This window comes from Urocitellus parryii, chromosome 14 (assembly GCF_045843805.1).
Source record: "Urocitellus parryii isolate mUroPar1 chromosome 14, mUroPar1.hap1, whole genome shotgun sequence".
NCBI classification, from domain to species: Eukaryota; Metazoa; Chordata; class Mammalia; order Rodentia; family Sciuridae; genus Urocitellus; species Urocitellus parryii.
In genome coordinates, this window is record NC_135544.1 from 47,791,967 (window position 1) to 47,819,437 (window position 27,471).

Below are 27,471 nucleotides of genomic sequence, written 5' to 3' on the forward strand. Positions count from 1 at the left end.
GCTGCCTCCTGCTTCCTGGAAGGTGTAGGACAAGGACTGAGGACTTCTGGGTGTCACTCCTGGGGTCAGAAACAGTCTGCCGCACATCTTGCCTCAGCCTTGAACGGGAAGGGCATAGGTTGGGTAAACTCAGGGCTAATAAGCCTCATATTGCCAGCTTTTAGATGAACCCTCCTTAAAGGATTAATGCATCTACTTGCAGAGCTGGAGAGGGATTGGACCCCAATGTTAAGGTAATAAAGGAGACAGATGCAGAGTGAGGCAGGGATGCCCAGCTTGATCCTGCTTTCCCTCACCATTGAGCATCTGCACAGGCCTAAGGAGTCAGTGCTTTGCCAGGTGGGTGATGCACACCTGTAATCCCAGCAGCTTGGGAGGGTGAGGCAGGACGATCATGAGTTCAAAGCCAGCCTCAACCACTTAGCGAGGGGTTAAGCAACTCAGTGAGACCCTGTCTCTAAAGAAAATACAAAATAGGGCTGGGGATGTGGCTTGGTGGTTAAGTACCCCTGGATTCAGTCCTTGGTACAAAAAAAAAAAAAGAGTGCTTTTAGCAAAAGCCAGCTTCTTTAGCTTCCTGTTATAGTAATACATACTCACTACATAAATAGTCGCTCTACTGTATTGTTTAAGGAATAAATGACAAAGAACAAAGGTCTGTACCTGTCCATCACAGACATGAGGATATTTTGGATATTTGAATCCAAGGATGTGGAATATTTGGACATGGAGGGTATAACACACACACACACACACACACACACACACACACACACACACACAGATATATAAAATATTTTTGAGAATATTATTTTCAAATTAGTTGGCTCTGACTTGGAAACTCTTTTACAAGTAACAGCAATCAGGGCGTGACCAGGACGGCCTCCAGCTCGGCCCAGGAGGACATCATCCGGTGGTTCAAGGAGGAGCAGCTGCCCTGCCGAGCAGGCTACCAGAAAACCTCAGACACCATCGCCCCCTGGTTCCATGGTGAGTGAGGAGGAGGCCTCTGAAGGCCGCCGGAGCTGTGCTAATCCACCAGGAAGGCAGAGGGAATGAAAGCTTCCTTTCATTTGTGCTGCCCCCAATGCGTCTTTCACACCATTTCCACAAAGCGGGTTTTCAGAGCTGGCCCAGCCAGCGGCCTCCTCACCCCTGTTTGGGAAGCCGTCCACACTCAGGGGGACTGTGTGCGCCCCCGTTATTCAGCCCCACACACGGGCGCCAGGGGCAGTGGGCAGAGCAGGGCTTCCTGCTGGCTCACACGAGGGCACTTGGTTGTGATTCCACCAAATGGCACCGTCCTCCCTGGCCCAGGGGGTCAGCAACTGCTGCTGGCCATGCTAGGAATGGGAAGTGAGCAGGTGGAAGGTCAGGATCTGACCAGCTCCCTTAAGGAGCCCAGCGAATTTATGCAAACTATGGTCTTTCTAAACGGTATCCGACCAATTTATTGGAGGCTCATTTTCTCACCTTTTAAATGAAGGGATTGAACTGTGTGATCTTTAATTTAAAAATTCTGTGGCTTTGATACCTTATTTCTGGTGTAGTTAAGGATGCAAGGTGGATTTGTTGGGTCCTGAACAGGTATTAGTTAATCAATTGTCTCCATATTTGACCCAAGAGATGTGATTAACTGAAATACTGCTGTCTACCCAGCTTGTGCATGCTTCACTATCCTCTAATTTCTTGGATCTTGACCCAAGGGTGTGGCTTCTGGAAGCCCTTAGTTGGCTTCTATGAGGTCTATGTTTGGTGCTAGGGGCGGGGCTCACAGACGAAACCCTTCTGGGTTGGATCCCCAGCACCTCCTAAAACAAAAACAGAAAAACTGTGACCCAGTTGGCTGACTATACAACAAAAAGTGCTTTCATTCAAAAATGTTAAAAGTTCTCCCACTTAGCATGCTTGACCTAGTGAGCCTAGTTTGAATTATGTTCAAGTATGTTTAAGGCATCTTTCTAAAAAATAGCTGCCTGACACACAGCATGACAAATCTCCTAAAAAAAAGAACAAATTCTTTGTGACAGACTTTCTCTTAAAGGACTGATTTACAGTCAGAATGTTACAGAAGTGTCTGGCGTTAAACACGATTGTCCATTGCTGGAGGAGTCCCCTCCTGCTCCTGGGATTGGGTTGAAAGCCTCCTTCCTTTCTGTGCTGCTTTGAAGATGTTATCAAAGATGAACAGAAAGCGCCCTGGCCAACTGCAAATGTGTTTGCTATGGTTATCTCTGTTGTCTTCTGTCACTTTTTTTTTTTTCCTTATAAGATAAGCACTGAGGAAATCGGCCACTTTGTAGTTTCTGTGTTCCTGGGCAGAAGATGCCTTGTTATCCCTAATTACATGGGCGGTGGTTTGTTTCACAGCAGGCAATAAAAAGTTGAAAATGTTGGTTGATGTTTGTTATTAAAAATTCTGGCACTTGACCCACAGTTCCATTTGAAATAGTTGCGGAAAGTTGGGAAGACCTAGTTGGTCTAATAATCGAATTCGAGCTTTGGTTAAAAAAATAAGACTCAAGTTCTTCTGCATATAACATGTCAATATGCTGTTGTTATTATTATTTATACGGATATTTGTCAGTTATCAGCGAAATAAATAATACAATGACAAATAAACACACAGCCACATAGTTCATATAAATTCTTATCTTCAGCTTTTGGAAAACAACATTTCGTGTTCCCATTATAGAGAGATGATGGTTACGTTCTACATCTTGGAAATACCATTATTGATTCATCAGGAACCCTGTTCTGGAATCTTGGGGTGGAAGCTCTGTGCTGGCTTACCATCTCCTCTGTCCTTTGTGAGTTACCTCTCCTAAGACACGTCCTGCCTACCTAAGTATTGGGTCCTTGTCAGTTCATACTGCCATCCTTTTCTCCTGATGGGGACTGGCGGGGGAGGGGAGGACAGGGAAACCAAGACTACAGGATCTCCGGCTTTAGTGGCTGGGTGGAAGGTAGTCATGATGTCAGCTGAGGAAAGCGACAAGAGGGAGGAGAGTGAACTCATGTGGGATATGTGGAGTTTGAAGTAAAACTCGGGGCACTCATGAAAATATCCACTTGGCAGCTGGGTGAATGGATCAGCTGAGGACGATACCCTGGAGTCACCAGCATGTGACTGAAGCCATGGGAAGGGATGTGAGTTTCCAGGGGTGAGTTAGGAAGCATGACATCTGATGGCAGAGGAGGCCCCGCAGAGGTGGGGACCAGCATCAGGCACCCCAGAGCTTTTGGGCTCAGGCCTTGTTTCCTATTTGGGTTCCTGATGAGGCAAAATAGCACCTGGCCTCCTATGAAAGTGTGTGCTCTACACGCAGGGCAAGATGGTCTTGTCTCTGAACTCCTAGATAGAGGATTTTGATGAAAATCCAAAGACCAATAGATTCTGGAATGAAGGTGCTGACCTCTACTTCCTAAGCATCTAGATATGTAAAATCTCCTCACATCCACTCTTCTCCCAGCATAAATGTAAGCTTTTTGAATGTACTGGGGACATGACTTTGGGGTTTCTATTTGTCCTTGGTGAGCAGAGCTCTCTCTCTGCTCCCTGGTTGCCGTGTCCTGAGCTGCTTTCCTCTGCCACACCCGTCCACTGTGATGCTCTGCCTCACCTCAGGCGCAGAGCTATGGAGTCGGCCACCATGGGCTGAGACTTCTGAAACCGTGCGCTCAAATATACTTTTCCTCCTTCAAGTTGTTCTTTTCGGGTCTCTCAGTCACAGCAACACAAAACTGACTAAAACAACCCCTGACATGAATCACTACGGCAGCCTTCTTGGAAGATTTTCTTGGCCTGTGAGAAGTAGACCACATTCATATTAAGAATCAGGCCTGATTTAGATTCTCAGAGTGGAATCAGGCAAAGAATCCTCAAAACCACAAGCATGAAAAAAGATTGTACAGATTTAGTTTTTTTTCTTCCTTTCCTCATTTAAAAACTGATGTTTTTAATGAAATCCTCTAAACATAGTACAGAAAAAAAAATAAAGAACACCAATGATATAACAAATGTTAGATCTGCTCTCCAGATGAAACGAACGTCAACAGTCACATGTACTTCATGTCTGTTTAAAAATAAATAAATCTTACAGATAGAATTTAGGGCTCTCTTCTACTCCATTTTTAATTCCATTTCCTTCTGTTCTCTCCTTCTGCAAAGGTAAACCTCTCTCCTAAAGAGGTACTTTCCATTCATATTTTATACTGCAAACATCTTTGTTTCTGTGAAATATGCAGTACTGTGTTGAACATTTACATGGTATCATGTTGCACATATTTCCTATCAACATCGTGTTCTCTGGATTTGTCTTTGTTTATAAACGTAGACTGCTCCCATTGTGGGGTGTTTTATTTTATATAGTGTGCACACATGTATCATTGCTCATTCATGTCTTTTTCTACATTTGGTATAGTTTTTTTTTTTTTTTCTGCTCTTACAGAAATGAGGTAGTACACTCTCCTCTGGTCTCATATCTGAAATGCTCTGAAACTTGTGTTGCTCAAAAAGTTTCAGATTTTGGAACTTTTCAGATTTCAGATTTTCAGAAATCTGGGGAAGTCTATGCTAATATTGCAAAATCCAAAAAATTACAAAATCTGAAATAATTCTGGTCCTAAGCATTTCAGAAAAGGGATGCTTCACCTATACTAAATACAAGTGCTTCCCAGAGTGATTCTGCTCAAACACGTGCTCCTGCAGCCATACTTGAGAACTGCTGCTTTCCTACTTGCTTTCCAGTGCTGGGTAACGCCAGACTTGATTTTCCATTCATCTCATGGGTGCACAGTGGGCTTCCTCCTATTTGAAATCTCATTGATCTGTAGTAAGGCTGAGCCTTACTACATGATTGCTGGCCAGCTGAGTATCTACCATAATTACATCATAATTACATCTGCATAATTACATCTACTGATCTTTCAGCCATTTTCCCAGTGAGTTGATTTTTTTATACTGATTCATAAGATTTTATACATCCTGGATGCAAATCCTTTGTCAATTACAGGGGTTGCACATAGCTTCCTCTGGTCTGTGGTTAGTCTGTGACTAACTTTCTGGCACATTTTGAAGCACAGAAGTTTTTCATTTCGTTGAGATAGAGGTTCTTTTTCCTTTATGGCTTTTGCTTGTTGTATCACACACAACCATTTGTAATTTATTTTTTGCATATGATATGAGGTGTAGAGATATTTATTTATTCACTCATTCATTTATTGTGTTAAAGTGCTCATCATGTGAAATTTTCCATCTTAACCATTTTTAAGGGTAAAGTTCAGTTGTGGTGTTTGGTTTTTTTTTCCCCCAAGTTCATTTACAGTCTGCCTCTATGGCAGCCTTCATCTTGAGGTGCAAACTTGTGGTCTTCTTGGGGCTTTTCTGAACCTGTGCCTTCCTTTGGGCTTGTGTGGTTGCTTTTTGATTTTTACAGTATTTGCAGTTGTTTTTAATGGACCAGTCTTTTGTGTCTAGCTCCCAGAAGGGAAGAAAGAGAAAAATGAATGGGGGTGGGGATGAATTTTAAAGTTTCATAACTAGACCATTGAGGTTTGAGTTGTTTCCTTCTCTGTATAGGAGGGGAACGAGAGTCTATGTCATGGGTTGTTTTTACCAAGGAAAGCAGCTAATAGGAATGAAGTGCTCTGAACAGAGCTAGGCATGTAGTGATTCTCTGATGACTTCTCAGAGCTGAGGAGCTTAGAAGGTGCCCACCTTCCTGTCTTTGTCTAGCCTTCACCACAATCCTAACCCTGCTGTACAACGTCATTGTGTTTTGTGGTACTGGGGATTGAACCCATGGATGCTCTACCACTGAGCTACACTCTTGCCCTTTTTATTTTATTTGTGAGACAGGTCTCAGCTAATTTGTTGAGGCTGGCCTCGAACTTGCGATCCTCCTGCATCAGCCTCCCGAGTTGCTCAGATTATAGGCATGTGTCACTGTGTCTGGCTACACAGAATATAATTTTGAGTAGCAGTGTCATATACAAAGGAATAAGTGGCACTTCAATAAAACAAATCTTAATTACTGTAAAAACCGTGGCCTATGCTATGCTCACAAGTATTTTTTAGGTTCTGTCCTTAACAAGTCAGGAGGTCACAGTAGGCAACAGTAACTTGGAAGGATGACAGATTACGGAGCAAAGGGTGGAGCTGCTTGGGAAGTTAGCAGGATCTGGAGATAACCATGGAACTCGGGGTGCAGGGAGGCACCGGTGAGACCTGGAGTCGCTGAAGCAATGTCTTCTGCTTTCTGGATCGGTACTCTTCTGGACACTGTAAAGTCCATTTGGTTTCATTTCCTTAGGAAGGACTGCTTTCTTCTGTCTTTATCTCTTCTCCTCCTGTTGTCCTGAACACCAGTTTTCAGTTCAGGACTTCTTGACCCTTAGGTACAATCCTTGTTTTTATTAATTTCACTTTTGCATCTGGTGACTATATTGCATCAGTTAGTCTGTAAGACAGACCTAGTAGTCCATGAGGTCCTGAAGGAATTGATAACTGACAGAAATTCCCTTGGCCAACAGTAGTGTCCTGCTGACTGACAGTTGTCCTACCCTAAACCAGTTCCTGATTGGGAGTCTTCAAGGTATGTAGGAATGTAATTAATCACACCGACTACATGCTTCGAAATCTCCTAAAGAAATGGTCAATAAATAAATAAAATTGAAGTTTGAAGGTCTGTCCAGAAACCCACAGGTTAACGTCTTCACTCTCTATCAACGCTTCCCCACTCCTCCTAACGGACAGCCATGTGCAGGAGCTTAGAAATTGGCCAGGACAGGGGAGAGGGAAGGTGGGTAGAAAGACAGAAATAAATGTATAACAGATTTCTGGTTAGCACATTTCCAATTGTTTCTGTTGAGAAGTCACATGTTTGCTTTGTGCATCGTGGCTGATCATTATTCCACCGAAGTATAATTAACACTTTCTTTATTCAAACACGGTTTCAGCTAGACTGTTGATGAAGTGGCTCCATCTTTATTTGCTTCTTAATGGATGTCTTTTGCTGTCATGGCCTGTAATTGAGCCTGCCTTCTAAATGCTTTAGTCTTCATAGTATATATTTTAGGCGACTTAAAAAGCAAAATCCCTTTCGCTTCAGTGGGATACCAACAGAGCTCATACTGCAGCTCTTTTAATTGCTTTCATTTCTGACATATCCTGCTGTCTCATTCTCCTTGGGAGGTAAATCCTCTCCATCTCAGTGGAACCTCTGTTCCTAGAGACCACTGCCAAGGTGGCTGCCTGTGTTCTTTCCCTCCTCCCTGCCTGGCAGTTTGTCCTTCTGCGTGGGCACCAGGTCCACCCCAGCCTGAGCCTCCATAACTGAATAGGTCACATTCAGAGAGGCCCGGAGATGCGTCTTTCATGCTGAAACCTTAGCAAAACTGTCAATCAGTGCCCCTCCGTGATCTTTCTGTCGACTTTCTTGCTGTGGAATAGAGATTTTTAATCACGGGGCCATCAAAATTCTGCCCACCTCTCATGAAGGGGTTTTCAGGCAGCTGCTGTGTTCATCAAGCACAGATTACTGATTTATGTGTCTTCTCAAAGCCTTGTTCCCAGGCTGCAGATGATGGTGTGCATCCGGCCTCATTTACATACAGGATGCACACATTCCAGGGAGCAGATAGGCTGTGGTCAGCAGCAAGAATATGCCACCACCTGTGGGTGGCTGGGAAGGGCAACTGGAAGCCCATTCACTGGCAGTCACTTGCGAGGGACCCAGCAGGGCTGCTTTTAGCGTGAAGGCTCCCTTACATTAATGGCACCAAAGCACTCGTCTGAATCGTTCTCTCTAGGTCTCCTCCGAGACTGCCACGTATCTGTTCAGATTGCTAAAGTAACTGGGGAAGATGAAACAGAAAGAGGCTAAAGCGATGCACATTTATTCCGAGAAGAGCAAAGAGCGAACTTTTCTGCAGAAAATACCACACACATTGCTGTATTTTTTTTTTTTTTCTGGAAGACTCAGATTTGTTGGATAAATGACTCAGTACAGCAGACTTCTCACAAAAACTGTTACTGATTTACTATGAGTGTTGAGACTGGTAGAGGCTTGTGGAGTGAGTACATTAGAGGCCAAGGAGAGCCTCTCTGCTTTGGGGTGCTACTTAGAATTTTGTAAGGAAAGGGGGGGGTTCTACTATTTAGAGTAAGTTTTCTTAAAAGTCACGTTTTTGCCGTCAGACTGTCTTGGTCAGCGGTGCTTACTTGGTGCCTTCTCCACAGCTGGACAGGGTTGGACACTCTTCCTTTACGCCCCCGGGAAGGGAGGCGGCAAAGGGAGTCAGTAGTGGTTGGAGTCCCCAGGCAGCTGGCTGTGTGGCCAGGGACAAGTCACATGGCTTCTGTACTTGTCTCTGCTTTGCATGGTGCAGATCATGACTGAAGATGGATGAGTCAATGGGGACAAATCACTCCCAACTGAGTGTGGTGCAGAGTAGTTCCCAGGAGTGTCAGCCACAAGGTGGTGAAGGGAGAACAAACCATGCTAGGAGTTCTCATCTCTGAAGGGTTAAGTCAACCTTTTAAGGTGACCAAGGCCTGAGACCTCCACGGAGAGAGCTTGTCATCGTGGTTCATCTTCTAGATAGGGCCTCAGGCACGTCCCAGAGCCTCTCCCAAAATACTCCCCTTAAATGCAGAAGGGGTTGAAGAAAGCATTGAGTAGAAGGCGCCATTGGTGAAGGCAGCGCTGCCTCCCCCCCACCCCCACCCCCAGTACAAGACTTCCACTGGATACTCTGTGCACTCGGGGTCCCACAGGCTGCCACTTGGAAGCTTGGTCTTCTAGAAGCCTTTTCTTCCTTTATTCATCCCTTCTCCAGGCAGGAGGCAGTGTAGGACTTTGAGATCCCCTGAGCTGCAGAGCCATGTCCCTTTATGAATGTGGTCTTTTGCCCCTTCTCTTGCCATATTCTGGGGGTGGCCCAAGAGGCAGGGGATGCAAGACACAGCATGAAAAGAAGGGGAGATGCCAAAGTGGGGAGGGGCAGTCCTCAGGCACTGGCAGCTCAGCAGGAGCCACGAGGTGCCACAGCCTGGGTCCTCAGAAAATGAACCCTGAGCTCAGGAGAGCAGGAGAGGGCCCTGGTGCATCCTGCCACGCCCAGCCAGACCACACTGAAATATCACTGAAAAATGCACCCTCTTTCAGTCTCCAGGGGAGAAATGATCACCTCTCTGTATACCCACATTTTGCCCATTCCCAGGAAATGGCATGAGCCCAGTGGCTTAAAAAACAAAACACTAGAGTGAGAGAGAAGGACCTGGAACTAACTCACCCTGTAACCTTGGCACCTACCCTTTCTGCATTAGTTTGCTCATCTATAAAGTGGGGATGATGACAATATCAGCTATGGTGAGTGACACTAAGAAGCAACACAGCTCTCCCTGGCACGGGCTGGCAGGTTTTTTGAGGATAACAACCGCATCTTGTTGTGGGATTGCAGTAAGGATTAAATGAGGCAATCCATATTTTGAGTTATTATTTGGTGATCTTTCATTTGATCTTTAAATACACATTTTCCAGGTGCAGGAAGTACATGTTACAGACGTACACCTGGTGGCACTTCAGAGAAAAGTGACACGTGTCCCTTGTTCCCGTGTTAGCAGTTCTCAGACTAGAGACTGTGGTTGCTCAGAAGTGCCCTAGAGAAGAAAGCTTTTGATTCAATTGTAAGAAAAGCATCTGTTAGAGCTTTTTTTTTTTGTGTGTGTGTGTGGGGGGGGTGTATCTTCCAAGTGGTAGATGCAAAGGGTGCTAAAGAAAATAAAGGTGGTGATCGCCCTCTGGGATTCCCAGGGGAGCAGAGCAAGGAGAGAGAGTCATGGCAGAATGTACAGGGAATCCAAGGACAGAGCTGGCATCATCCAGGTGAGTGCACAGGTGGAGGCAGGAGCCAGGTACATGGCATGCCCAGGGGAAACTGAGTCTCACTCAGATACTTTATGCTGTCGGGTTGAATCTTGGAGAACCAGCAGTTTCCCGGGAGGAGCTGTGGAGAAGGGCATCCCACTGATGTGCCCTCTTCCTGGGTAGCAGTTACTGCCCCTTGGATTTCCAGCTGGGGGTTTCTGAGTTACTTCAAGTCTCTTGGGGTCATAGTGTGAAAATTAGTTCTCCTAGGCCTGTCCTGGGCAAAACCATCACTCCAGAGAGGTCTAGAGCTGCCTGGTTTAGTGCAGTAGCCTCTGACCACATGTGTTTTTTCTTCTCAACATTAATTAAAAACAAATAAGATGACAGTTGAGTCCCTAAGTCCCACTAGCCCCATTTCAAGCTCAGTAGCTACATGTGGCTAGGGGTTACTGTGTGACCCGCGCAAATGACATTTCCACCATCACAGGCGTTTCTGCTGAATGGTACTGTTCTAGGGCGAGCCCTGGTGTCATGCAGAGGGGAGGGAATGGAACATTTCTCTCTGCTCACCCTCAACTCTAGCTGTTATAAACCTCTGTTCTGGGGTTCAGACCCCCAGGAGCTGGAGCTCCAGTTCTGCCCTAGGCTCTTCAAGGTCGGGTGCTGTCCCTGAGACCTTGTGCCATAGCCCCACCACTCTCTGCCTGGATTCAGCTCTAAATTAGACAGTCTTTTCCTGGGTGAAAATCTGATTCATCACGTTGATGAAATAAAAGAAATTTCTCATTTACCCCTTTCCTCTAGCATGGAAATCCCCTGATGACCTTGGGTGGGTTTGGTTCCTGTAAAGAGCTGGTAGAGGGAGGCGGCGGGAGTGCCTTGGCCGTGAGCTTGTAGGATGAATTCCACGGCTTCAGAATTCACAGTCATACAGGACAGGGGGCAAATGAGCGAGCATAAATAGTAACTGCAGGGAGCTTGCCTGCACCCACAGCAATTAAGACCTGACACTGGAGTCTGCTTTGCACTTTATAACTCCCTACCTGCTCAGGCATTGGGGTCAGCCACTGCAATACCCTAAATGCACCCACAATTTATGACAAATTGTCCATCAACCTGTGTCTTCAGATGTGCCAACAGAAGGTGCTCCGTAGGAGTAGAAACCCTCTCATAAAGCAAGAGGAACTGAAAGAAGCCCTGCTTGCGTCATTCAAAGCCTGGTGCCTGCGGCCACTCACCTTTGAGCTGGCCCTCTCTCCTGTGGTGTACCAGGAAGCTCCTCTCTGACCTGGGATTTGCTGCAGGATTATTTTATTGTGTTCTGGAATCTTGGGAGATTAGATAGTGCCAAGATACTGTGTAACAGGTGATAATCACTGAGATTAGGAGGCTTACAGGCAGTTTGATTTACAGTTACTGTGTGGCCTGATTTTAGGAGGAATTTGACCTTAGCCCAGGCGTGGTTATCATTTTCCAAAATAGCTTTCATTTTAGGAGTCCAAATCCATCTGGATGACATCCAGATGTTATAAATGATGACATCTGCTCCATCTGCCAAAGGAGCTTGGGTCTTCAGAGTTAGCTTGTCAGTACATCCGGGAGGAAAGACAGAGATGATTTCCAGGGGCCAGTTTCCCCTCTCATCATGGTTTATCAGGTCCTCCATTCTGAAGGAAGGTTTTTTTTTTTTTTTTTTTTTTTAATGTCAGTGAAAAATATCCCTGCTCTCTCAATCTAATATGGTGTCTTCAAACCTGTGTCACATGTAGTCCCTGTACAGGCTGGTCGCCTGTCACCTTGCTTTAACTTGTGGTTGTCATTTGTAACTTATCAGTGGAACCAGCTCTTTAGGGAGGTAGAAAGGACCAACAAGAGCAGCAGCGGTGCATGTGGGGACTCAGCTGTCATTGGAGCCCCTGAGATGGGGAGCTTCTGAACCAGGAGGCTCACTTGGTGTCAGTGGGGCTGACAGTTCCCAGTGGACCAGGTCTCATCAGGGAAAGGATATGGGATGGATGGGTCTTGTGCATTGGTGGTCCTGCTGGGAGTCAGTGCAACAGAGCTCAGCCTCTAGAAGAGAGGCCAAGGGCCTCCTTTTCAGGGCTATTTCCTTTTAGGCCTTTCTCCATTCTCAGTTCTTGTCCTGAGCTTTCATGCTGGCTCTGCCTTGAGGACCTTGACCTGTGTCCTCTGGGATGGTGCATGGGAGAAGAGCGGGTGAGAGAAGGGCTGGTGGGTGGTCTTGGTAACTCCTGCACCTCTCGTTAAAGGTCAGTGAACAGAAAGGAGAGCAAAGCGGTTTTACTTGACCTTGTTCTCTGGACGATTAGGGTTCACTTCTTAATTAACTTTACTACTAATCAGATCACCCACTGCTTTTCCACGAGGAGAGGTTTTATTTGGTTTCCTAATAATAGGAACTGAGTATCCACAGGGAGCTGATTGTGGAGCAGGAGAAGTCAAAAGCTTCTGTCTCTGAATTGGAAAAGGACACCGGGGGACCCTGCTCCTCCCTCCAGAGTCAGAGCCGAGGAACTCAGCAAGCGGACGTGTTGGCGCTGCTCCTGTGTGTTCTGAACATACAACATCTGTTCACCGAAGAATTACAGTGGGAACGAGAACTTTGGGATACGAATCAAACCTCATGAGTTTGGACTAGTTGGGGAAAAGATGGGAAAAGAGAGGAATTCATGAGGCATTTAAACTATGTTTTTCTCTATAAAACCTCATATATGTGCATACACACATATATCCATACACACACACAGACATATACAGATATATACATATATACACATACAAACATATATAGAATAGGTTACTCCTTTGGATATATGTATATATATATATATATATAATATATCTTAGCAAGCCCTCTTCCTTTAAATGTCAATGAATATGTACATTTAGGAATGGTGACAGTTTTTTCCATTTTCATTATTTATTACTATTTTAATTGTATATATTTATATGGCACGTTGTAATAATTCAACAAATACATGCAGGGCATAATGATCCAATCAGGCTAAAAGTTTTGCTTAATGTGTAAATATTTATGAGGAACAGCATGACATGTATACAATATGTACTGATCAAATGAGATAATTAATGTTTCTGTCTCCTTATTCTTACTTTGTGTTTGGAATCTTTGAGTTATTCTCTTCTAATTAAAAAATACATCATAAGTGGTTGTGAATTATAATCACTCCACTGTGCTTTAGAGCACTAGAACTTGTTTCTTCTGTGTTTTTGTACCTGTTATCCCACCTCCCCCCATCCCCCTTTCCTATACCCTCTAGTAAATGATTCTTTACTTAAGTCAACATTTTTTAGCATCCACACATGGGAAAGAATGTGTGGCATTTGTGTTTGGATGCTGGACTTATTTTATTTAACATAATGTCCTCCAGTTCCATTCATTTTGCTGTAAATGATAGATACCATTCTTATCATGAATACTGTTCTGAATAATATTCCTTATATTTCAGTTTTTCTTATCCATTCACCCATGGATTGACATTTAGGTTGATTCCATATCTTGTTAATAGCCGTTAACTTGACCAAATTTCAGTTAAGTTTCTCCATTCCCCAAAGGGCACTGAACTTTGACTTGCCCACAGGTTAAACAAACGTTGGAACACAAAACACTCTCCCAGCTAACCTCACGGAAAGGGTCACAGTGCCATACTTGATTCTTTTTTTTTCTTATGCTCTACCGCTGATTCACAACCCCAGCCCACCATATTTCATTCTCTCTAGACTTGTTAACTACTTTCTATTAGGAAGAATTTCTAGAAGCCGGACATGTGCAGATCTTATGGTCAAGGTGTTCCCCAAATGCAACAATCTTTTTGAGACGTAATGTCAGGTTGGTCATTTATTTGTTGACTTTTTTTTTTTAATGAATGAGCTCAGTGCAATGAACTTTCCTCTTAACACAGCCTCCATAGTGTCCGAGAGATTTTGATATGTTGTATCAAGTTCTCATTTACCTCTAAGAATTACTTTTATCTCCTCCCTGTTGTCTTTTTGTTATCCATGCGTCATCAATAGCATTTTATTTAGTTTCCAGGTGTTGGAGTAGATTCTATTTTTTATTTTATCATTGATTTCTAATTTCATTCTATTATGGTCTGATAGAATACAGGGTAGTATCTCCTTTTTTTTTGTATTTGCTAAGACTTGCTTTGTGGCATAACATATGGTCTATTTTACAGAGGGCTCATGTGCTGCTGAGAAAAAAAGTGTATTCACTTGTTGATGGATGAAATATTCTGTATATGTCTGTTAAGTCTAAATTATTGATTGTATTATTGAGTTCTTTGGTTTCTTTGTTTAGTTTTTATTTGGAAGATCTGGCCAGTGGCGAGAGAAGTGTGTTAAAGTCACCTGGTATTATTGTGTTGTGGTGGTCTATTTGATTCTTGAAATTTAGAAGAGTGAGTTTGATATACATGGATGCTCCATTGCTCGGGCATAGATATTTATGATTGTTATATCTTGTTGATGTTTGATTACCTTAAGCAGTATAAAATGACCTTCTTTATCCCTTCAGACTATTTTCGGTTTGAAGTCCACTTTATCTGATATGAGGATGGAAACTCCTGCTTGTTTACTGGATCCATGTGAGTGGTATGTTTTCTCCTATCCTTTTACCTTCATCTGTGGATGTCTTTTCCTGAGTCTCTTGAAGGCAGAAGATTGTTGGTTTTTTTTTTTTTAAATCCAACCTGCCAGTCTGTGTCTTTTAATTGATGTATTTAGGCCATTAACATTCAGGGTTATTATTGAAACATGGTTTGTATTCCTGGTCATTTTGGTTTATTTTTGGTTTTTAACTTGACTTGGTTTCTTCTTTGATTGGCTTTTCCTTTAGTGTAGTTCCTCCCTTTGCTGATTTTCATTGTTGTTTTCATTTCCTCCTCGTGGAATATTTTGCCAAGAATGTTCTGCAGTGCAGGCTTTCTTGCTGTAAATTCTTTTAACTTTTGTTTATCATGGAAGAATTTTATTTTGCCATCAAATCTGAAGCTTAATTTTGCTTCAGATTCTTGGTTGGCACCCATTTTCTTTTAGAGCTTGATATATGTTGTTCCAGGATCTCCTAGTTTTGAGGGTCTGGGTTGAGAAATCTGCTGAGACCTGAATTGGTTTGCCCTTATATGTAATCTGAAACTTTTCTCTTGCGGCTTTTAAAATTCTATCCTTATTCTGTATGCTAGGCATTGTCATTGTAATGTGACTTGGTGTGGATCTGTTGTATTTTTGTATATTTGGTGTCCTGTAAACCTATTGTATTTGATTTTTCCAATTCCTTCTTCATGTTTAGAGAATTTTCGGATATCATTTCAATTGAAAAGATTGTGGTGCATTCCTTTGGTTTATATCTCTGTGCCTTCCTCTACCCTGATAATTGCTAGATTTGGTCTTTTCATGTTATCCCATAATTCTTGGATGTTTTGTTCATGGTTTCTTACCATCTTCATCGTGTGGTCATCTTTATTTTCAAGATTACATATTTTGTCTACATTGCTGTAGGTTCTGTCTTCCAAGTGATCTAATCTGTTGGTGATGTTTTTCATTGAATTTTTCTATTTAATTTGATTTATTGTTTCCTTCATTTCAGGATTTCTGGTTTTTTGTTTGTTTGTTTGTTTAAAGGTACTAGGGATTTAACTCAGGGCATTCAACCACTGAGTCACATCCCCAGCCCTTTTTTTGTATTTTATTTAGAGACAGGGTCTCCCTGAGCTCCTTAGCACCTCACATTGCTGAGGCTGGCTTTGAACTCTTGAACCTCATGCCTCAGCCTCCTGAGCCACTGAGATTATAGGCATGCACCACTGTGCCCAGCCCTATCTCTTTCTTGAAATAATATTTTGCTACCTGTATTGGCTCTCTTACGTCTTTGTTGGAGTGATCATTTATTGCCTGTAATTGCTCTCTTCTATTATTCTGTGCTTCACAGTCATTTTAACTATGTACGTTCTGAACTCCTTCCCTGACATTTCATCTACTGTGCTGTCCATGGATTCTATGATTGTAGCATCTTGGTTTGTTTGGGGCATTTTCTTCCCTTGTTTTTTCATGTTGCTCATGTGTCTTCCTGCCTAGCTGTGTGGATCTGAGGTATTACAGTTTCTACTCTATAATCTTGTAGTCCCTGAAGGTTATCAATGTCTCACCTCTGGTGTAACCAGGTCTGGAGGGACCTTGGTGATGGTCTTCCGGTCCTGGCTGTTGTCTCTGGACAGAAGCTGGCAGGACAGCCACACGTTGGTAGATGAGGCACTGTAGTGTGGTTGGTCTTCTGCTCCTTCTCCTTCTCCTCTTCTCTGGAGTTGGTCTGCTCTGCCTCCTCTGTGAGTGGGGCCAGGGAGTGGTGACAGTTTGAAGCACTTGCAGATCTGGGCCTTCTGGTTATGTCTCTAACTTGCTGACCCTCCTTGACCATGTGGTCTCATCTGCAGCACTATTGACACCTTGGGCTGGACAATTCTTTCTAGTGTGAGGCCATCCTGTGCATTATAAGCACTCTGCCTCTAACCACTGGATGCTTATAGAACCCCCACTTGTCACAACCAAAAATGTCGCTGCTCAGACATTGCCAGATGTCCCCATGGTGGAGAACCACTGTTTTAGTTCTATTCAGGTCTGATCACTCCTCAGGCCTTTGAGTCCTCACCCACAGGCTGTGGTGGCCTGAGGAGAGATCTTTAAGTCCCCTCCAGATCTGACACTGCTAGTACAACCATCAGGGAGTCCTGCCAGACCCTCACAGGCTGCTATAAGTCAGTCCATGTGCTCTTCCTGAAGAATGCTCTCATTTATACTGTCCCTTTACCTTATGCTCTATCCCTGTCCAGTTACCAAATAGCTTATTCCTAAGATGCCCCAAACACGCATAAAATGGCTCTGATTTTTATCCAACTAAACTTTACCCATACGGCTGCGTTGGACAGGGGAAAGCTTGGGAAATGATTTGGCTGAGATACCTGCTTCTCTTCCCTCCCACAGGAATCCTCACACTGAACAAAGCCAACGAACTCCTGAGCACGGGCCTGCCCGGCACTTTTCTGATCCGAGTGAGCGAGAAGATGAAGGGCTATGCCCTGTCCTACCTGTCGGAGGAGGGCTGCAAACACTTCCTGATAGATGCCTCCACCGACTCCTACAGCTTCCTGGGTGTGGACCAGCTGCAGCACGCCACCCTGGCAGATCTGGTGGAATATCACAAGGTGAAGCCATTCAGAAACTAAATCTGCCTGGTGATTTATCTTCCTGCAGCAGCTCTAACCAAACAAGGCAATTACCAGAGAAAAAAAACGATTGAGACAAGAAACGTGGGGATTAGTCTTTGATAATTCTCATTTTTTAATTGCATTTCCTTTATCGTGGAACCGAGTTCCTCCTCAGATACTCGGGGAGACCCCCTGGGCAGAGAATACAAGAGATGCTAACAAATTGTGCACACATCGATCATATCTCAAGAGTCTTAAGTCAGAATTCAAACCCTAAAGGGAAAGAGTGTGTAGATGAGAAAAATCTCTTTTTTAAGATCATCATAAACTAATGAAGCTTTGTATAAATCAAGGGCAGAGGGGTGGTGTCCCCTGAGGAGGTAGGAAGGGCCTGTACCTCATAGCCCCGCTTAACTCTGTGCCTTTTGATTGACAGGAGGAGCCCATAACTTCCCTGGGGAAAGAACTGCTGCTCTACCCTTGTGGGCAGCAGGAGCAGCCACCTGACTACCTGGAGCTCTTTGAGTGACGCTGTCCATCCAGGTTATCCCACAGCCTCTGACTGGGCTTTCCTGAACAGACACACTGAAACAGACATTTGTGTGTGAAGCCAACCCCGCAGCAGAGCCAATACCGATCAATGGAAAGTGTCCCCAGAGTCCTTGTGGAAATCTCTCTTCTGCGCAAATGCTGGAGTTTAATGTCAAGAGAAAATTATCTCTGCCTTATCTGCACTCTAAAAGGAACAGGAGATGACTTACCATGAAGGATGTGATGTCCACGTCTGTCAGATGAAGTGAACAAAGAAGAAACTGAAACCTTTTAGGAATTAAGGTGTACTTCAAAAAACAGTAGCTCCTATGAACTACTTTGTGACGTCTGCATTCTATGTATAATCTCAAAAGATCTCAGGGTCTTGTTTAATGAAGTTCCATCTTAGCTTTGGAATGCTGGCCAAAAAGTCCTTACTGATGGCTGAGAGGACAGTGGAAACACACCTCCCCACCATGCACGTTGGAGACTGAATGTAAGAGACAGAAAAATAGGAATCATGAGTGTAAATTGAATAGGAAAATCTTAAATGTAAGATGAGAGTGTTAGCATGTGTAAAACTTCATCTGGGCTATAGGAAAGTGAGCAAATTTCTTTGAGTTTGTTTCTGTATTCTGGGGACTAGGGACAGCACTTGCTCTGCCTGCTTTGGCTCCGAGAGTGCACTAGAAAGAATGAAGCACAGACACATCCAAGTTGTCATCTATTGATGGTGCACAGACAAGAACAGAACACATGAGCTATTTGGATACTACTTGAGGATACTCCTCCTTCTAGGTTAAAAGAGAAAAAATTCAAGACATAAATTTTTACAGTTTCCACCTTCCATAAAGGACTCTTTCCTAATGAACTTGAGTTGGAACATTTGGCCTTCACACATAGCTATATTGGGGCTTCTGCCATTCAGTGCAGGGAAGACACAAAAATTATTTTGGGCTATGTTGGTATATATAGCCAGGGGTCTCTTTACTTCCATTTTTGTCAAGTACACAGTAAATGCTTTGTTGCAGGCTGCAATGCACATGTCTTTCTTAGAACACAAGTTTTCTACAATTGTATTTTTTTTTTTTTTACAATTGTATCTTTAAACAACACTTCTGTTTGAATTGTGTTCTCTTCCTTAGGAGTAGCTATAAGTCTTACTTAGATTTCTCTTCTTTGCCTTCTGTTTTTGTGACTACTCCTCATTGTTTTTATCTGTCTCTTTTTTCTGGTGCATTTTAGGGGAGCTGATTATCTGTCCTTTCTACGTGAGAGACTGATTTTTCTGCAGTGTTAATTCTGCTGTGTACTGCATCAGTGTGCATGTTGGTACCAGGACCACATTTCCTGGCTCCTTGCTATCCTTCCCTCTCTCCCTATTCAGGGATCTTTAGACTTTATACCACTGCCCTAGATTGAGAACTATCAAGAGGCTGAAATGATCCAAGTATTCTCATTTTAATGTATGATATAAACATTAGAGAGACCCCAGCAGAATTGGGTTTGGCTCCTGCCTATACCATTAACTAACTGCGTGGAATCTTAAAGCAGAAAATTTACTAAGTCTGGACCTCAGCTTCTTCATTTATAAAATAGATGTTACTAAAGCCACTTGGGTTCTGAGGATTAGAAAAAAATATGCTATGTGCCTGGCAGAGAGAAATTGCTGCATAAATGGCAGTTATTCCCAGTGAATTGTGGATTCAACAAAGCCAGCGTCCATGTGCCCCTGGCCTCCCCTACGTTAGCTCAGTTTATACCACCAGTGGGCTCTGTATCCTACCATTTCCTGGAGTTTCTAGGGTGATATTAAAGGAGAGAGGGAAACTTAAAGTGTAAGGGGTGTCATGATGATCTATAGAAGACATTAGCTAGTCGATCTGCAGAGAACGGCTCTCGCAGTTTGCATCTGAAGTGGCAGGGAGGTGGGGGTGTTTTCTTTCTTTTTTAAAAATTTTGTACCAGAGATTGAACTCAGGGGCACTCAGCCACTGAGCCACCTCCCCAGCCCTATTTTGTATTTTATTTAGACACAGGGTCTCACTGAGTTGCTTAGTGCCTCACTTTTGCTAAGGCTGGCTTTGAACCTGTGATCCTCCTGTCTCAGCCTCCCCAGATGCTGGGATTACAGGTGTGAGCTGCTGGCCCAGCAGAAGGGTCGTTTTCTAATGACAAGGCCCAAGTTAGCAGGAACCAGTGTTCACCCCCCAATTAGCCATTAACAAACTGACTCGGTTGCCCAGGGATTCCTGATCACAAACCCCTGAGTGTCTGTCTTCTTTTTGAGCAGGAGGCATTACTTTGGGATTATTCTTCCTGTCTTCCAACAGGTCAGGCAGTACCAGGGCTAAGTCTAGTGACCAGAAATGGGGCAAGCCCCAGCACCTGTGTCTGTCAGAAGCAGCTCCGGCTTTTCTTCAGTTGAAAGGAAGTTCCTTTAGGTAGTCTTCCCACCTACCCAGGAGTTAAGATCCCAGTAACGCTCCCCAGCTCTGAGCCTCAAGAACCAGGCAAAATGGCCAATGTCTTTTCTTTGGGGGGCTATCCTAATGATGTGGCCGAGAGCTAGAGAGAACTTCCCCACAGGCCACTTGTACGATTGCTGACAGCCGCACATGCTCAGGGTGGAGTTTTACACAGTTCTGTTTGAGGCTTGTAACTAGAAGAAAGAAATGGTTGTTAAATAAAACTTTCCTTCAGTCTTTGGATTTGAGTGTCTTTCTGGATTCTTTTTCTTTCATAATTTTAGTTTTTAAAATCCTTTTCAAACAAGCTCTGACATCCTAGCAGGCCAGATGATGTTTATCATTGTTTTTAAACATGGCTGGAGGGAGGGTAGGTCTGTAAGGGGTTTAGAAGCTGCAGAAAGCCAGTGCCAAGGTGGAGGAGCTTCTTGGAGTGTACTTGTCTTTTTTTTTTTTTTTTTTTTTTTTTTTTTTTGAGCTGCTGGGGATTGAACCCAGGGCCTTGTGCATGAGAGGCAAACACTCTACCAACTGAGCTATGGCCCCAGCCCCTGGAGTGTACTTATCATCTTTCAACCTAAAGTGTCCGGCTGCCAGCTTGATGAGGAGTAAGGGCTATATCTAGTTCCCCCAATCACCCACACCAGGTGGAGGGACATTGGGTGAGCCCTGGGCAGAGGCCACTGTGGGTGGCCCGGGCCTCCCAGAGTCTAGGCTGACAGTGGAGGAACACAGCCCGCTTCTCTCCCCAGAGTGTCCTCTGCCTTCCATGGCTGTGACCGTCCCCCGGCACCCTCCTTAACCCCTCCCCACGGTCCCTGTCTGCCTTCTTGTTAGAGTTGCCCATAAGCCAGAAACAGCCCAGGGGACCCTGGGTTTGATTCAAAGGCTCAGGAGAGCAAAGACATTTTGAAAGGCACCTCTGCCGACGGGAAGGAACATATTCTGTGTTGGAAAAAAAACCACACACACACACACACACACACACACACACACCACCCCAAACCCCCAACCAACTGGCACAGTCCCCACAGTTTTTGGCAGGAACAGCAAAGCTCTAAGCCCTGCCAGGAGAAACAGCTTTGAATTAAAATATAAAGGTAATCAGAATATGGATCACACAAAGCTGCCAGGTATTTGATGTGTGTTGGGAATAAAACACACCTACCCCACTAAAGAGCAGCCCAAGGTCATTATCTCTAATCAGCACCTCTCAGAAACAGATCAAGTCTTTTTTAAAAAAACAGAAGTATTCCCACCTGCTCTCCCCTCTGACTCAAGGAGGTCTTCAAATTTCACATCTTGGAATACTGCATGAGAGCTGGATTCTGGGCCTTTGGTCCCAAGTGGAGCAGAGATTACTGCAGATAGATGGAGGTGCAGGGGGCTTGGCTACTCAACTGTCTGGACGGCGTATTAACAAGTTTCATTCCTCTCTAGGTTTCTCAGGTGGGGCTGAGGTGCAGGTAAAGGTGGGATGGGCTCTGGACTTGCCCCAGGCCAAAAAGCCCTTCTGGAGCTTGCAATAGGACGCCCACAGGGAGCCCTGGAGGCAGCTGGTTTGTGGTGGGGAAATTCCTCCAAGTTTCTGAGCCTCAGTTTTCTGCCCCTGGAAAATGGAAGTAGTTATCTCCCTTACCTTAGAAAGTTGGTCTGATGAACAGAAGGTTCCTGGCTGAGCTCCTTGTTTCAGAAACACCAAATGCATCCAAACTGCCCGGGGGGTGGTGGGGAACATCAGCTCCAAATCACCCCATGTGGAAGTCGAGGTAGAAAGGATCCACTATGGTTTACATTTACATTAACTTTTCTTCACACACATGGATACAGTTTTCACAATGACAAAAACAAAGGACCACAGCCTACATGATGTTCTCACCATCCCCAATGCATGGCCCATAATGTCTTATTATAGCCAAGAAATGTGGGCATCATGAAAAGCTTAGCAGACACTTGCCAGATACGCAGTTGTAAATAAGGGGTGTGTGTTGAGTAGGAGACCTAAATACCTGCTGTGTGCCTAACAAGTCCTACTGCCTCATCTCTATGGACTCACCAAACTTCACAATTGGATGACACACTCGTGATAGCCTTCATCACCCTGAACGAGGAAACAGATAGGGGAGACGTTGAGTGACTCGCTTAAGATCATGTGAGTTGCAAGTGGAAGAACTGGTCTTTGAATCCTGGTTATCTAGCTGGAGAAGCCACGATATTAGCTACCACACTGCGCTGAATCCTGGTAAGAGTAGATAAAATTAGATAACAGAGGATTTTTCCTGAAACAAAAATTAGTAGTTAGGTTATGTGCAGCTAGGTGCGATTCTCATCCCTGATGTATGGAAACAGTAAAGTTGACCACATTTATGAATACAAGGGGGCAGGGCTGGAAAGTAGAAGGTTGTAGGGAAAACAGCACAAGGAGGTCCAGGTGTCACCCAAAGGCAGTGGTGGTGGTAAATACTTAACAACTGGCTGAGACTGTCATGGAGGGAGGAGCTGGGAAGAGGTACCAACTGGCTCTTACATGGTGCATGGGTACGATTGCTTGGAGGAGATCCCAGCTCAGTGACATGTTGGGCTGGTTACCAGGCAATTGACAGGAAACAGGAACAGTGGAGATGCAGAGTTGGAAGGGGCCTTCGACCCAGTGCCTCCTGGTCCCACAGGCCAGTTTCTAGACTGCTTTCCTTTGTTGTGTAAGTTTAAATTCCTATCTCCTGCTCATGCTCTAGTGGGGCCTTCTCCAGCCTTCTTGATCCATGCCTTAGGCAGGCCATGCGGATAGATCATGTACACAGATTCTTTGGTGGGCCTCTCTTCTTTTATAAAACCGCACTACCTAGCTAAGCTTTAAAAATTGAATATATTTTCTCTTCAGCCATCCTCAGAAACTTTAAAAGCCTAATTCATGGGCACAGTCCTGGGCGTCTGCAACATACAGTGTAGTCAAGGATGAAAGTTTGTTTAGCCCACAGAGTGCAGCCTAGTCTGCACCACCCGAGGCACTTAAACTTGCTTAATTCCATGACCAAGTATTTGATCACTGCTACCATCTTTGCTGGAAATGTAACCTCCTGCCCCTGGGAGAATATGGTCAAGAGGGTACAGGTCCATCGGCACCCATCTGGCAGGACCACTGCTGAGACAGGTCAGATATGTGTGTCCTGAAGTCTCTGGTATCACCACAGTGTGTGAAAATACTCAGGGTAGAAAGGGGCCTTAGAAATAATTTCCCAGTTTCCTCTAACTCAAAAGGGCAAGTAAAACATATACAGAGTCCAGGCTTTTCAGTATGATCCTCTTCTCTCTCTAGTCTGGTGGTTCTCAATCAGGGGTGATTCCCAGGGGACATTTGACAATGATTAGAGACACTCTGGTTGTCCAAACTGGATGGGACATACTGGTGGCATCTAGTGGGTAGAAGCCAAGTAGGAACGCTGCTAAATATCCTACAGTGACAAAAAGAGTTATGCAGCCCAAAATATCAGCAGTACCAAGGTTGAGAAGCCCTGATCTACATGTACAATGTTTCCCCAAAACTAGACATGGTATTCTTACTCCAAGAAAAAAAAAATCAAATCCACAAGTTGTGTTTTATTAGCTGTTCAATGCCACCTTCCATTCATATCTTGTGTTTTAATGAAATTTTATGAACTACCAGTACAAATCAATACACTTTTTTTTCTTTTTTAACACACTAACAGCTTGAATGTTCTTGAAGCCTTTAAACAATGAGTTTACTGTGGGCAAACAGAAGGCAAGGAATCAGAGAGATAATTAGCTCATGCATCTGGTGCTGGCTAATAAATAAATAATTCTCACATGGATGTAGAAACCACTCAATGTTAACTGTATTTATTTTTAAAAAAATGGTTTGAAACTGTAATCAAATGCAATTTCCAGAAGCATCTTGGTGATTGGGTAGAACTGCTTAATTTTAAAAATAATTAAGTGACTTCCACCTAGCCCCGGAATAGTGAGTGAACATGTAGCAAAAACTTCCATCTCGCTGAGTTCTGGCAGATGGATTGATCTTTCACAAAATATATATTTCTGTATTTCTTCTTATGGAATCCAGAAACCAGGAAAAGCACCCTGCTTTGAAAAGAGATTGTTTGGTTCACAACTTTGGTTTATTGAAACAAGTAAGAAAGTGGTCCCCATTTCCCCGGAGGAGGAAATGTGTCCTCTGACTTTTAGATATCCCAAGATATCATGAGTCTCAGTGAGTCTTCTTTTCCATTATGGTGAAAGTGTCCTTCAGTTTTCCTCCAGTGTTCAGTTGCTCCTCTTAGGATATACTCTTCTGATAAAATTTATGCCTCTTTCTCTCAGTAGCCCCAGACCAGGCCTTCCCAATGTCTCAAGGCCTGCCGCCCCATGCCCGACAGGACCCGCATCTGAAGTCCCTGGATGTGTTGTCAATCTCTGAACTGAAAAGTTCTCCTAATGCATCTCAAAATATCTTCTCGAAAACGTAACATATGCTACCTTGTGCTTCCTTAGTAAGGCTTGCAAGTCGGTAATTAAATTAGCAGAGTATAACTTGCAAGCAAAAAAAAAAAAGTGCAGAGATGGTTAAAAGGACATCCAAAAGACAAGCAGATTATTTGGGGTTACTCTTGAGGGGGAATGATATGATATTTATGGTTTCTCCTCTGGTTCTTTTGATCTTGCTCACTGTCCTCATGAGGCTCAGGAGAGCAGAGATCCACATTTCACAAGGTCTGTCTTCCAATACTCCAGCCTCCCTAGAAACTAGAGCCTGACTGGTGTAATCATTCATATGAGGAGAAATGTGCCTGTCTTTCATTCTAATAAACTTTTTTTTACAAAAGTGGGCTTCATTCATGAATATTTCAATGAGCAGAGAAAACAACAGATCTCATTTTGTTGTAAACATCATCAGAACCTCCACACCAGCAGGCTTCTCTTCTCATAACCATTCTGCCTTTGTCAGACACTTCTCGGGGTGCATCTGGGCTACATTTGCAGGCAAAGTAGTGATTGGAATTCCTGTTGCATAAAGCCAAAGAGAGAGAAATGGGAGGCTTTCTCCTCCTGTCTCTTTTGCTCATCAGATTCTTTCTTTCATCCTTTATGGAAGTCTCTTCCTTGTGCAGCCACTCTTTGGGGGGGAATTGCAAAAGGAGAAAAGAAAACGTCTCCCACCATCCATCCCCGGAGGAGCTCAAGTCTTTTTGCTGCTTGTCTTCTGTTTGCGAAGGTGAGCCTCTATCTCATGCCGGAAGACCAGCATCCCCAGCTGCCCGTGCGACGCCTCGTTCATGGCCTTGGACTGCATGCACATCTTGTACTGCTCGGGGGTCAGCTCGTCCATACAGCGCTTCTCGTGCCAGAGGTGGAAGAGTCCCCGCACGGGCGTCCGCACCACTATGAGGTTGCTGTGGAGATACTTCCGGTACAGGTGCACATCCTCTCCACCCCAGCCTTTGATGTCCAAATCAAATCCACCTGTGGGGAGAGAACACTCTGTTCAGGCATGGGCTGCTCTGATCTATCCCAGCTTCCCTGAGGGGCACAACAGCCACAGAACTTTGCAAGAAGAGGGGTGTGCTTCACTGCCCCTCCAAGTGACCAGAGCACCCATCTGGGTCAGAGGCCCTGGAAATGCCCAACAGGGAGATGACCTTCATGGCAGACAGCACCAAGCTCTAGAGATAACAAGACCTGCAGCAGAATCTCGAGCATCTGTCGGGTTGGAAGAGCCGTCAGCAATACTGATGAGCAGCCAGGATGAAGTGCTTCGGCTTTCCAACTAGAAACTCCCCTGCCCACACAGGCAAGGTGGAGTGAACCTGGATTTCAGTGTGGAAAAACCAGGCCCACAAAAGCACTCTTCCTTTCCTGGGTTACGGTAGCCCTGACCTTCCCTGGGACTTCCCCTCACGCTGGGGATGTCAGTCATCTTAAAAGGCCGGCCTCACAGTTCCCAGTTCTATTTGAAAAAACTGTTTCACGTCTAAGGAATGCCTTTGGCAAAGTCAGCCACTATTGGCCAAAGCCTCACCTTTCTTAACCTATGACCCGCCCCCCACCCCAAGCAGAAAGCACGGGCCTTCTGTCATGGTTCTTGTCTCACCTGAGAGATTTACTCACCTCAACTCTCACAGCAGAGACGGGATCTCAACATCCCTTCTCAGACATTCTCATGGAGCCTCTTTATGTCCTGCTCAGGGCCATTGCTGGAACCCCAAGGTGGGGCTCAAGCATCAGGTGGGGAGGGGAGGGAGCCACAACCAACCAACCCCTGGCTGTGTTTATGAGTGACTGTGACCCCTCAGTGGGCACAGGCAAAGGAAGGGGACCAATGATGAGTCAGGGGGTCAGAATTTGTGTGCTGATTCTCTTGGAAGCAGCCACTTACCCTCTCGAATTTTAGATTTTTTTTATCCTTAAGTGAAATAAATATCATAACCAAATAAGCTAGTAATGTAAGGGGCTGGTAGCTACAATTGATTTATTACTATTACTATTATTACTTGTTAACTACCAGGTGCAAAAAAAAAGACACGGGCAAGTGCAGGAAGCCATCTGTGAAAAACACCTGGGATCTTCTCTCGGCTTGTGACCAGGGAGATTTTAGGTTTAACCTTGGGAACTATCTGTGGCATTCCCACGCAATGGATTGCCCAAGGCACATGACCCTTATCTTCACCGTGCTAGGAAGACCTCTCATGGTTGCTCTGGGGATGGGTGTGGGGAACTGGACAGCCCACTGTTAGCCATTTTTGGAGAAGAACATTCTAGGGAAGGACTTTGATGTCCCCTGATATAAATAAAGCAGGTGTGGGCTCCATTTTGCCATAGGGTTATCATCGATCCCTATGATGTGCTAGCCCGTCCTGTCCTGCCCCTGCTTTTTGAAATTATTTTCTGTGTTCTGTGGTTTTCTCTTCGTTCTATTTTTCCTAGTTTTATTTCTCATCCAGCCCATTCCACTGAAGGGAACTCCATTCCCACTGCCCACACAGGACGTGGGCAGGATGCAAGTAAGTACAAGCTTGCAAGGAATGGGGTCTCACCAGGTCCCACAGGCTCTGAGGTTATAGGAGTGGCTTCCGGAGGAACAGCACCCTCCCCAGCCTGCTGTGCTTCCTGTTTTTCAAGCACAGTGATGCCCATCTTTAGGAGAATCCCAAATGATAAACATATACTGAGTCCAAATATGAAAGATCCAAGAGGAGAATGCAATATGATAAACATATTGATACGAAGCCAAATAGATAAACACATGTGTCCACACAATCATCTCTGTATACAGTGCGAGGAAACAGAGTTCCTTGGAACGGAAATCTTTAGCTACAATCCAGAAATACCATTTTGGGGGAT

The 27,471-nt window shown here is 44.5% G+C and overlaps 2 protein-coding genes and 1 non-coding gene across 3 annotated transcripts in view; 1 reads left to right on the forward strand and 2 right to left on the reverse strand.

The window, feature by feature from the left end:
* Positions 1-20,293, forward strand: part of Sh2d4a (SH2 domain containing 4A) — a 62,177-nt gene extending 41,884 nt beyond the window's left edge. The window contains exons 8-10 of the mRNA XM_026395828.2: positions 854-990; positions 16,893-17,113; positions 17,553-20,293. Coding sequence (XP_026251613.2) covers positions 854-990; positions 16,893-17,113; positions 17,553-17,645 — 451 coding nt within the window. The 3' untranslated portion in view covers positions 17,646-20,293. The remainder of the gene's footprint in view (positions 1-853; positions 991-16,892; positions 17,114-17,552) is intronic.
* A 296-nt stretch (positions 20,294-20,589) lies between these two features.
* On the reverse strand, positions 20,590-20,666 carry Trnae-cuc (transfer RNA glutamic acid (anticodon CUC)). The gene has a single exon. It is a non-coding gene; the product is annotated as a tRNA-Glu (tRNA).
* A 3,068-nt stretch (positions 20,667-23,734) lies between these two features.
* Positions 23,735-27,471, reverse strand: part of Csgalnact1 (chondroitin sulfate N-acetylgalactosaminyltransferase 1) — a 307,763-nt gene continuing 304,026 nt past the window's right edge. Inside the window, exon 10 of the mRNA XM_026395849.2 lies at positions 23,735-25,593. Coding sequence (XP_026251634.1) covers positions 25,310-25,593 — 284 coding nt within the window. The 3' untranslated portion in view covers positions 23,735-25,309. The remainder of the gene's footprint in view (positions 25,594-27,471) is intronic.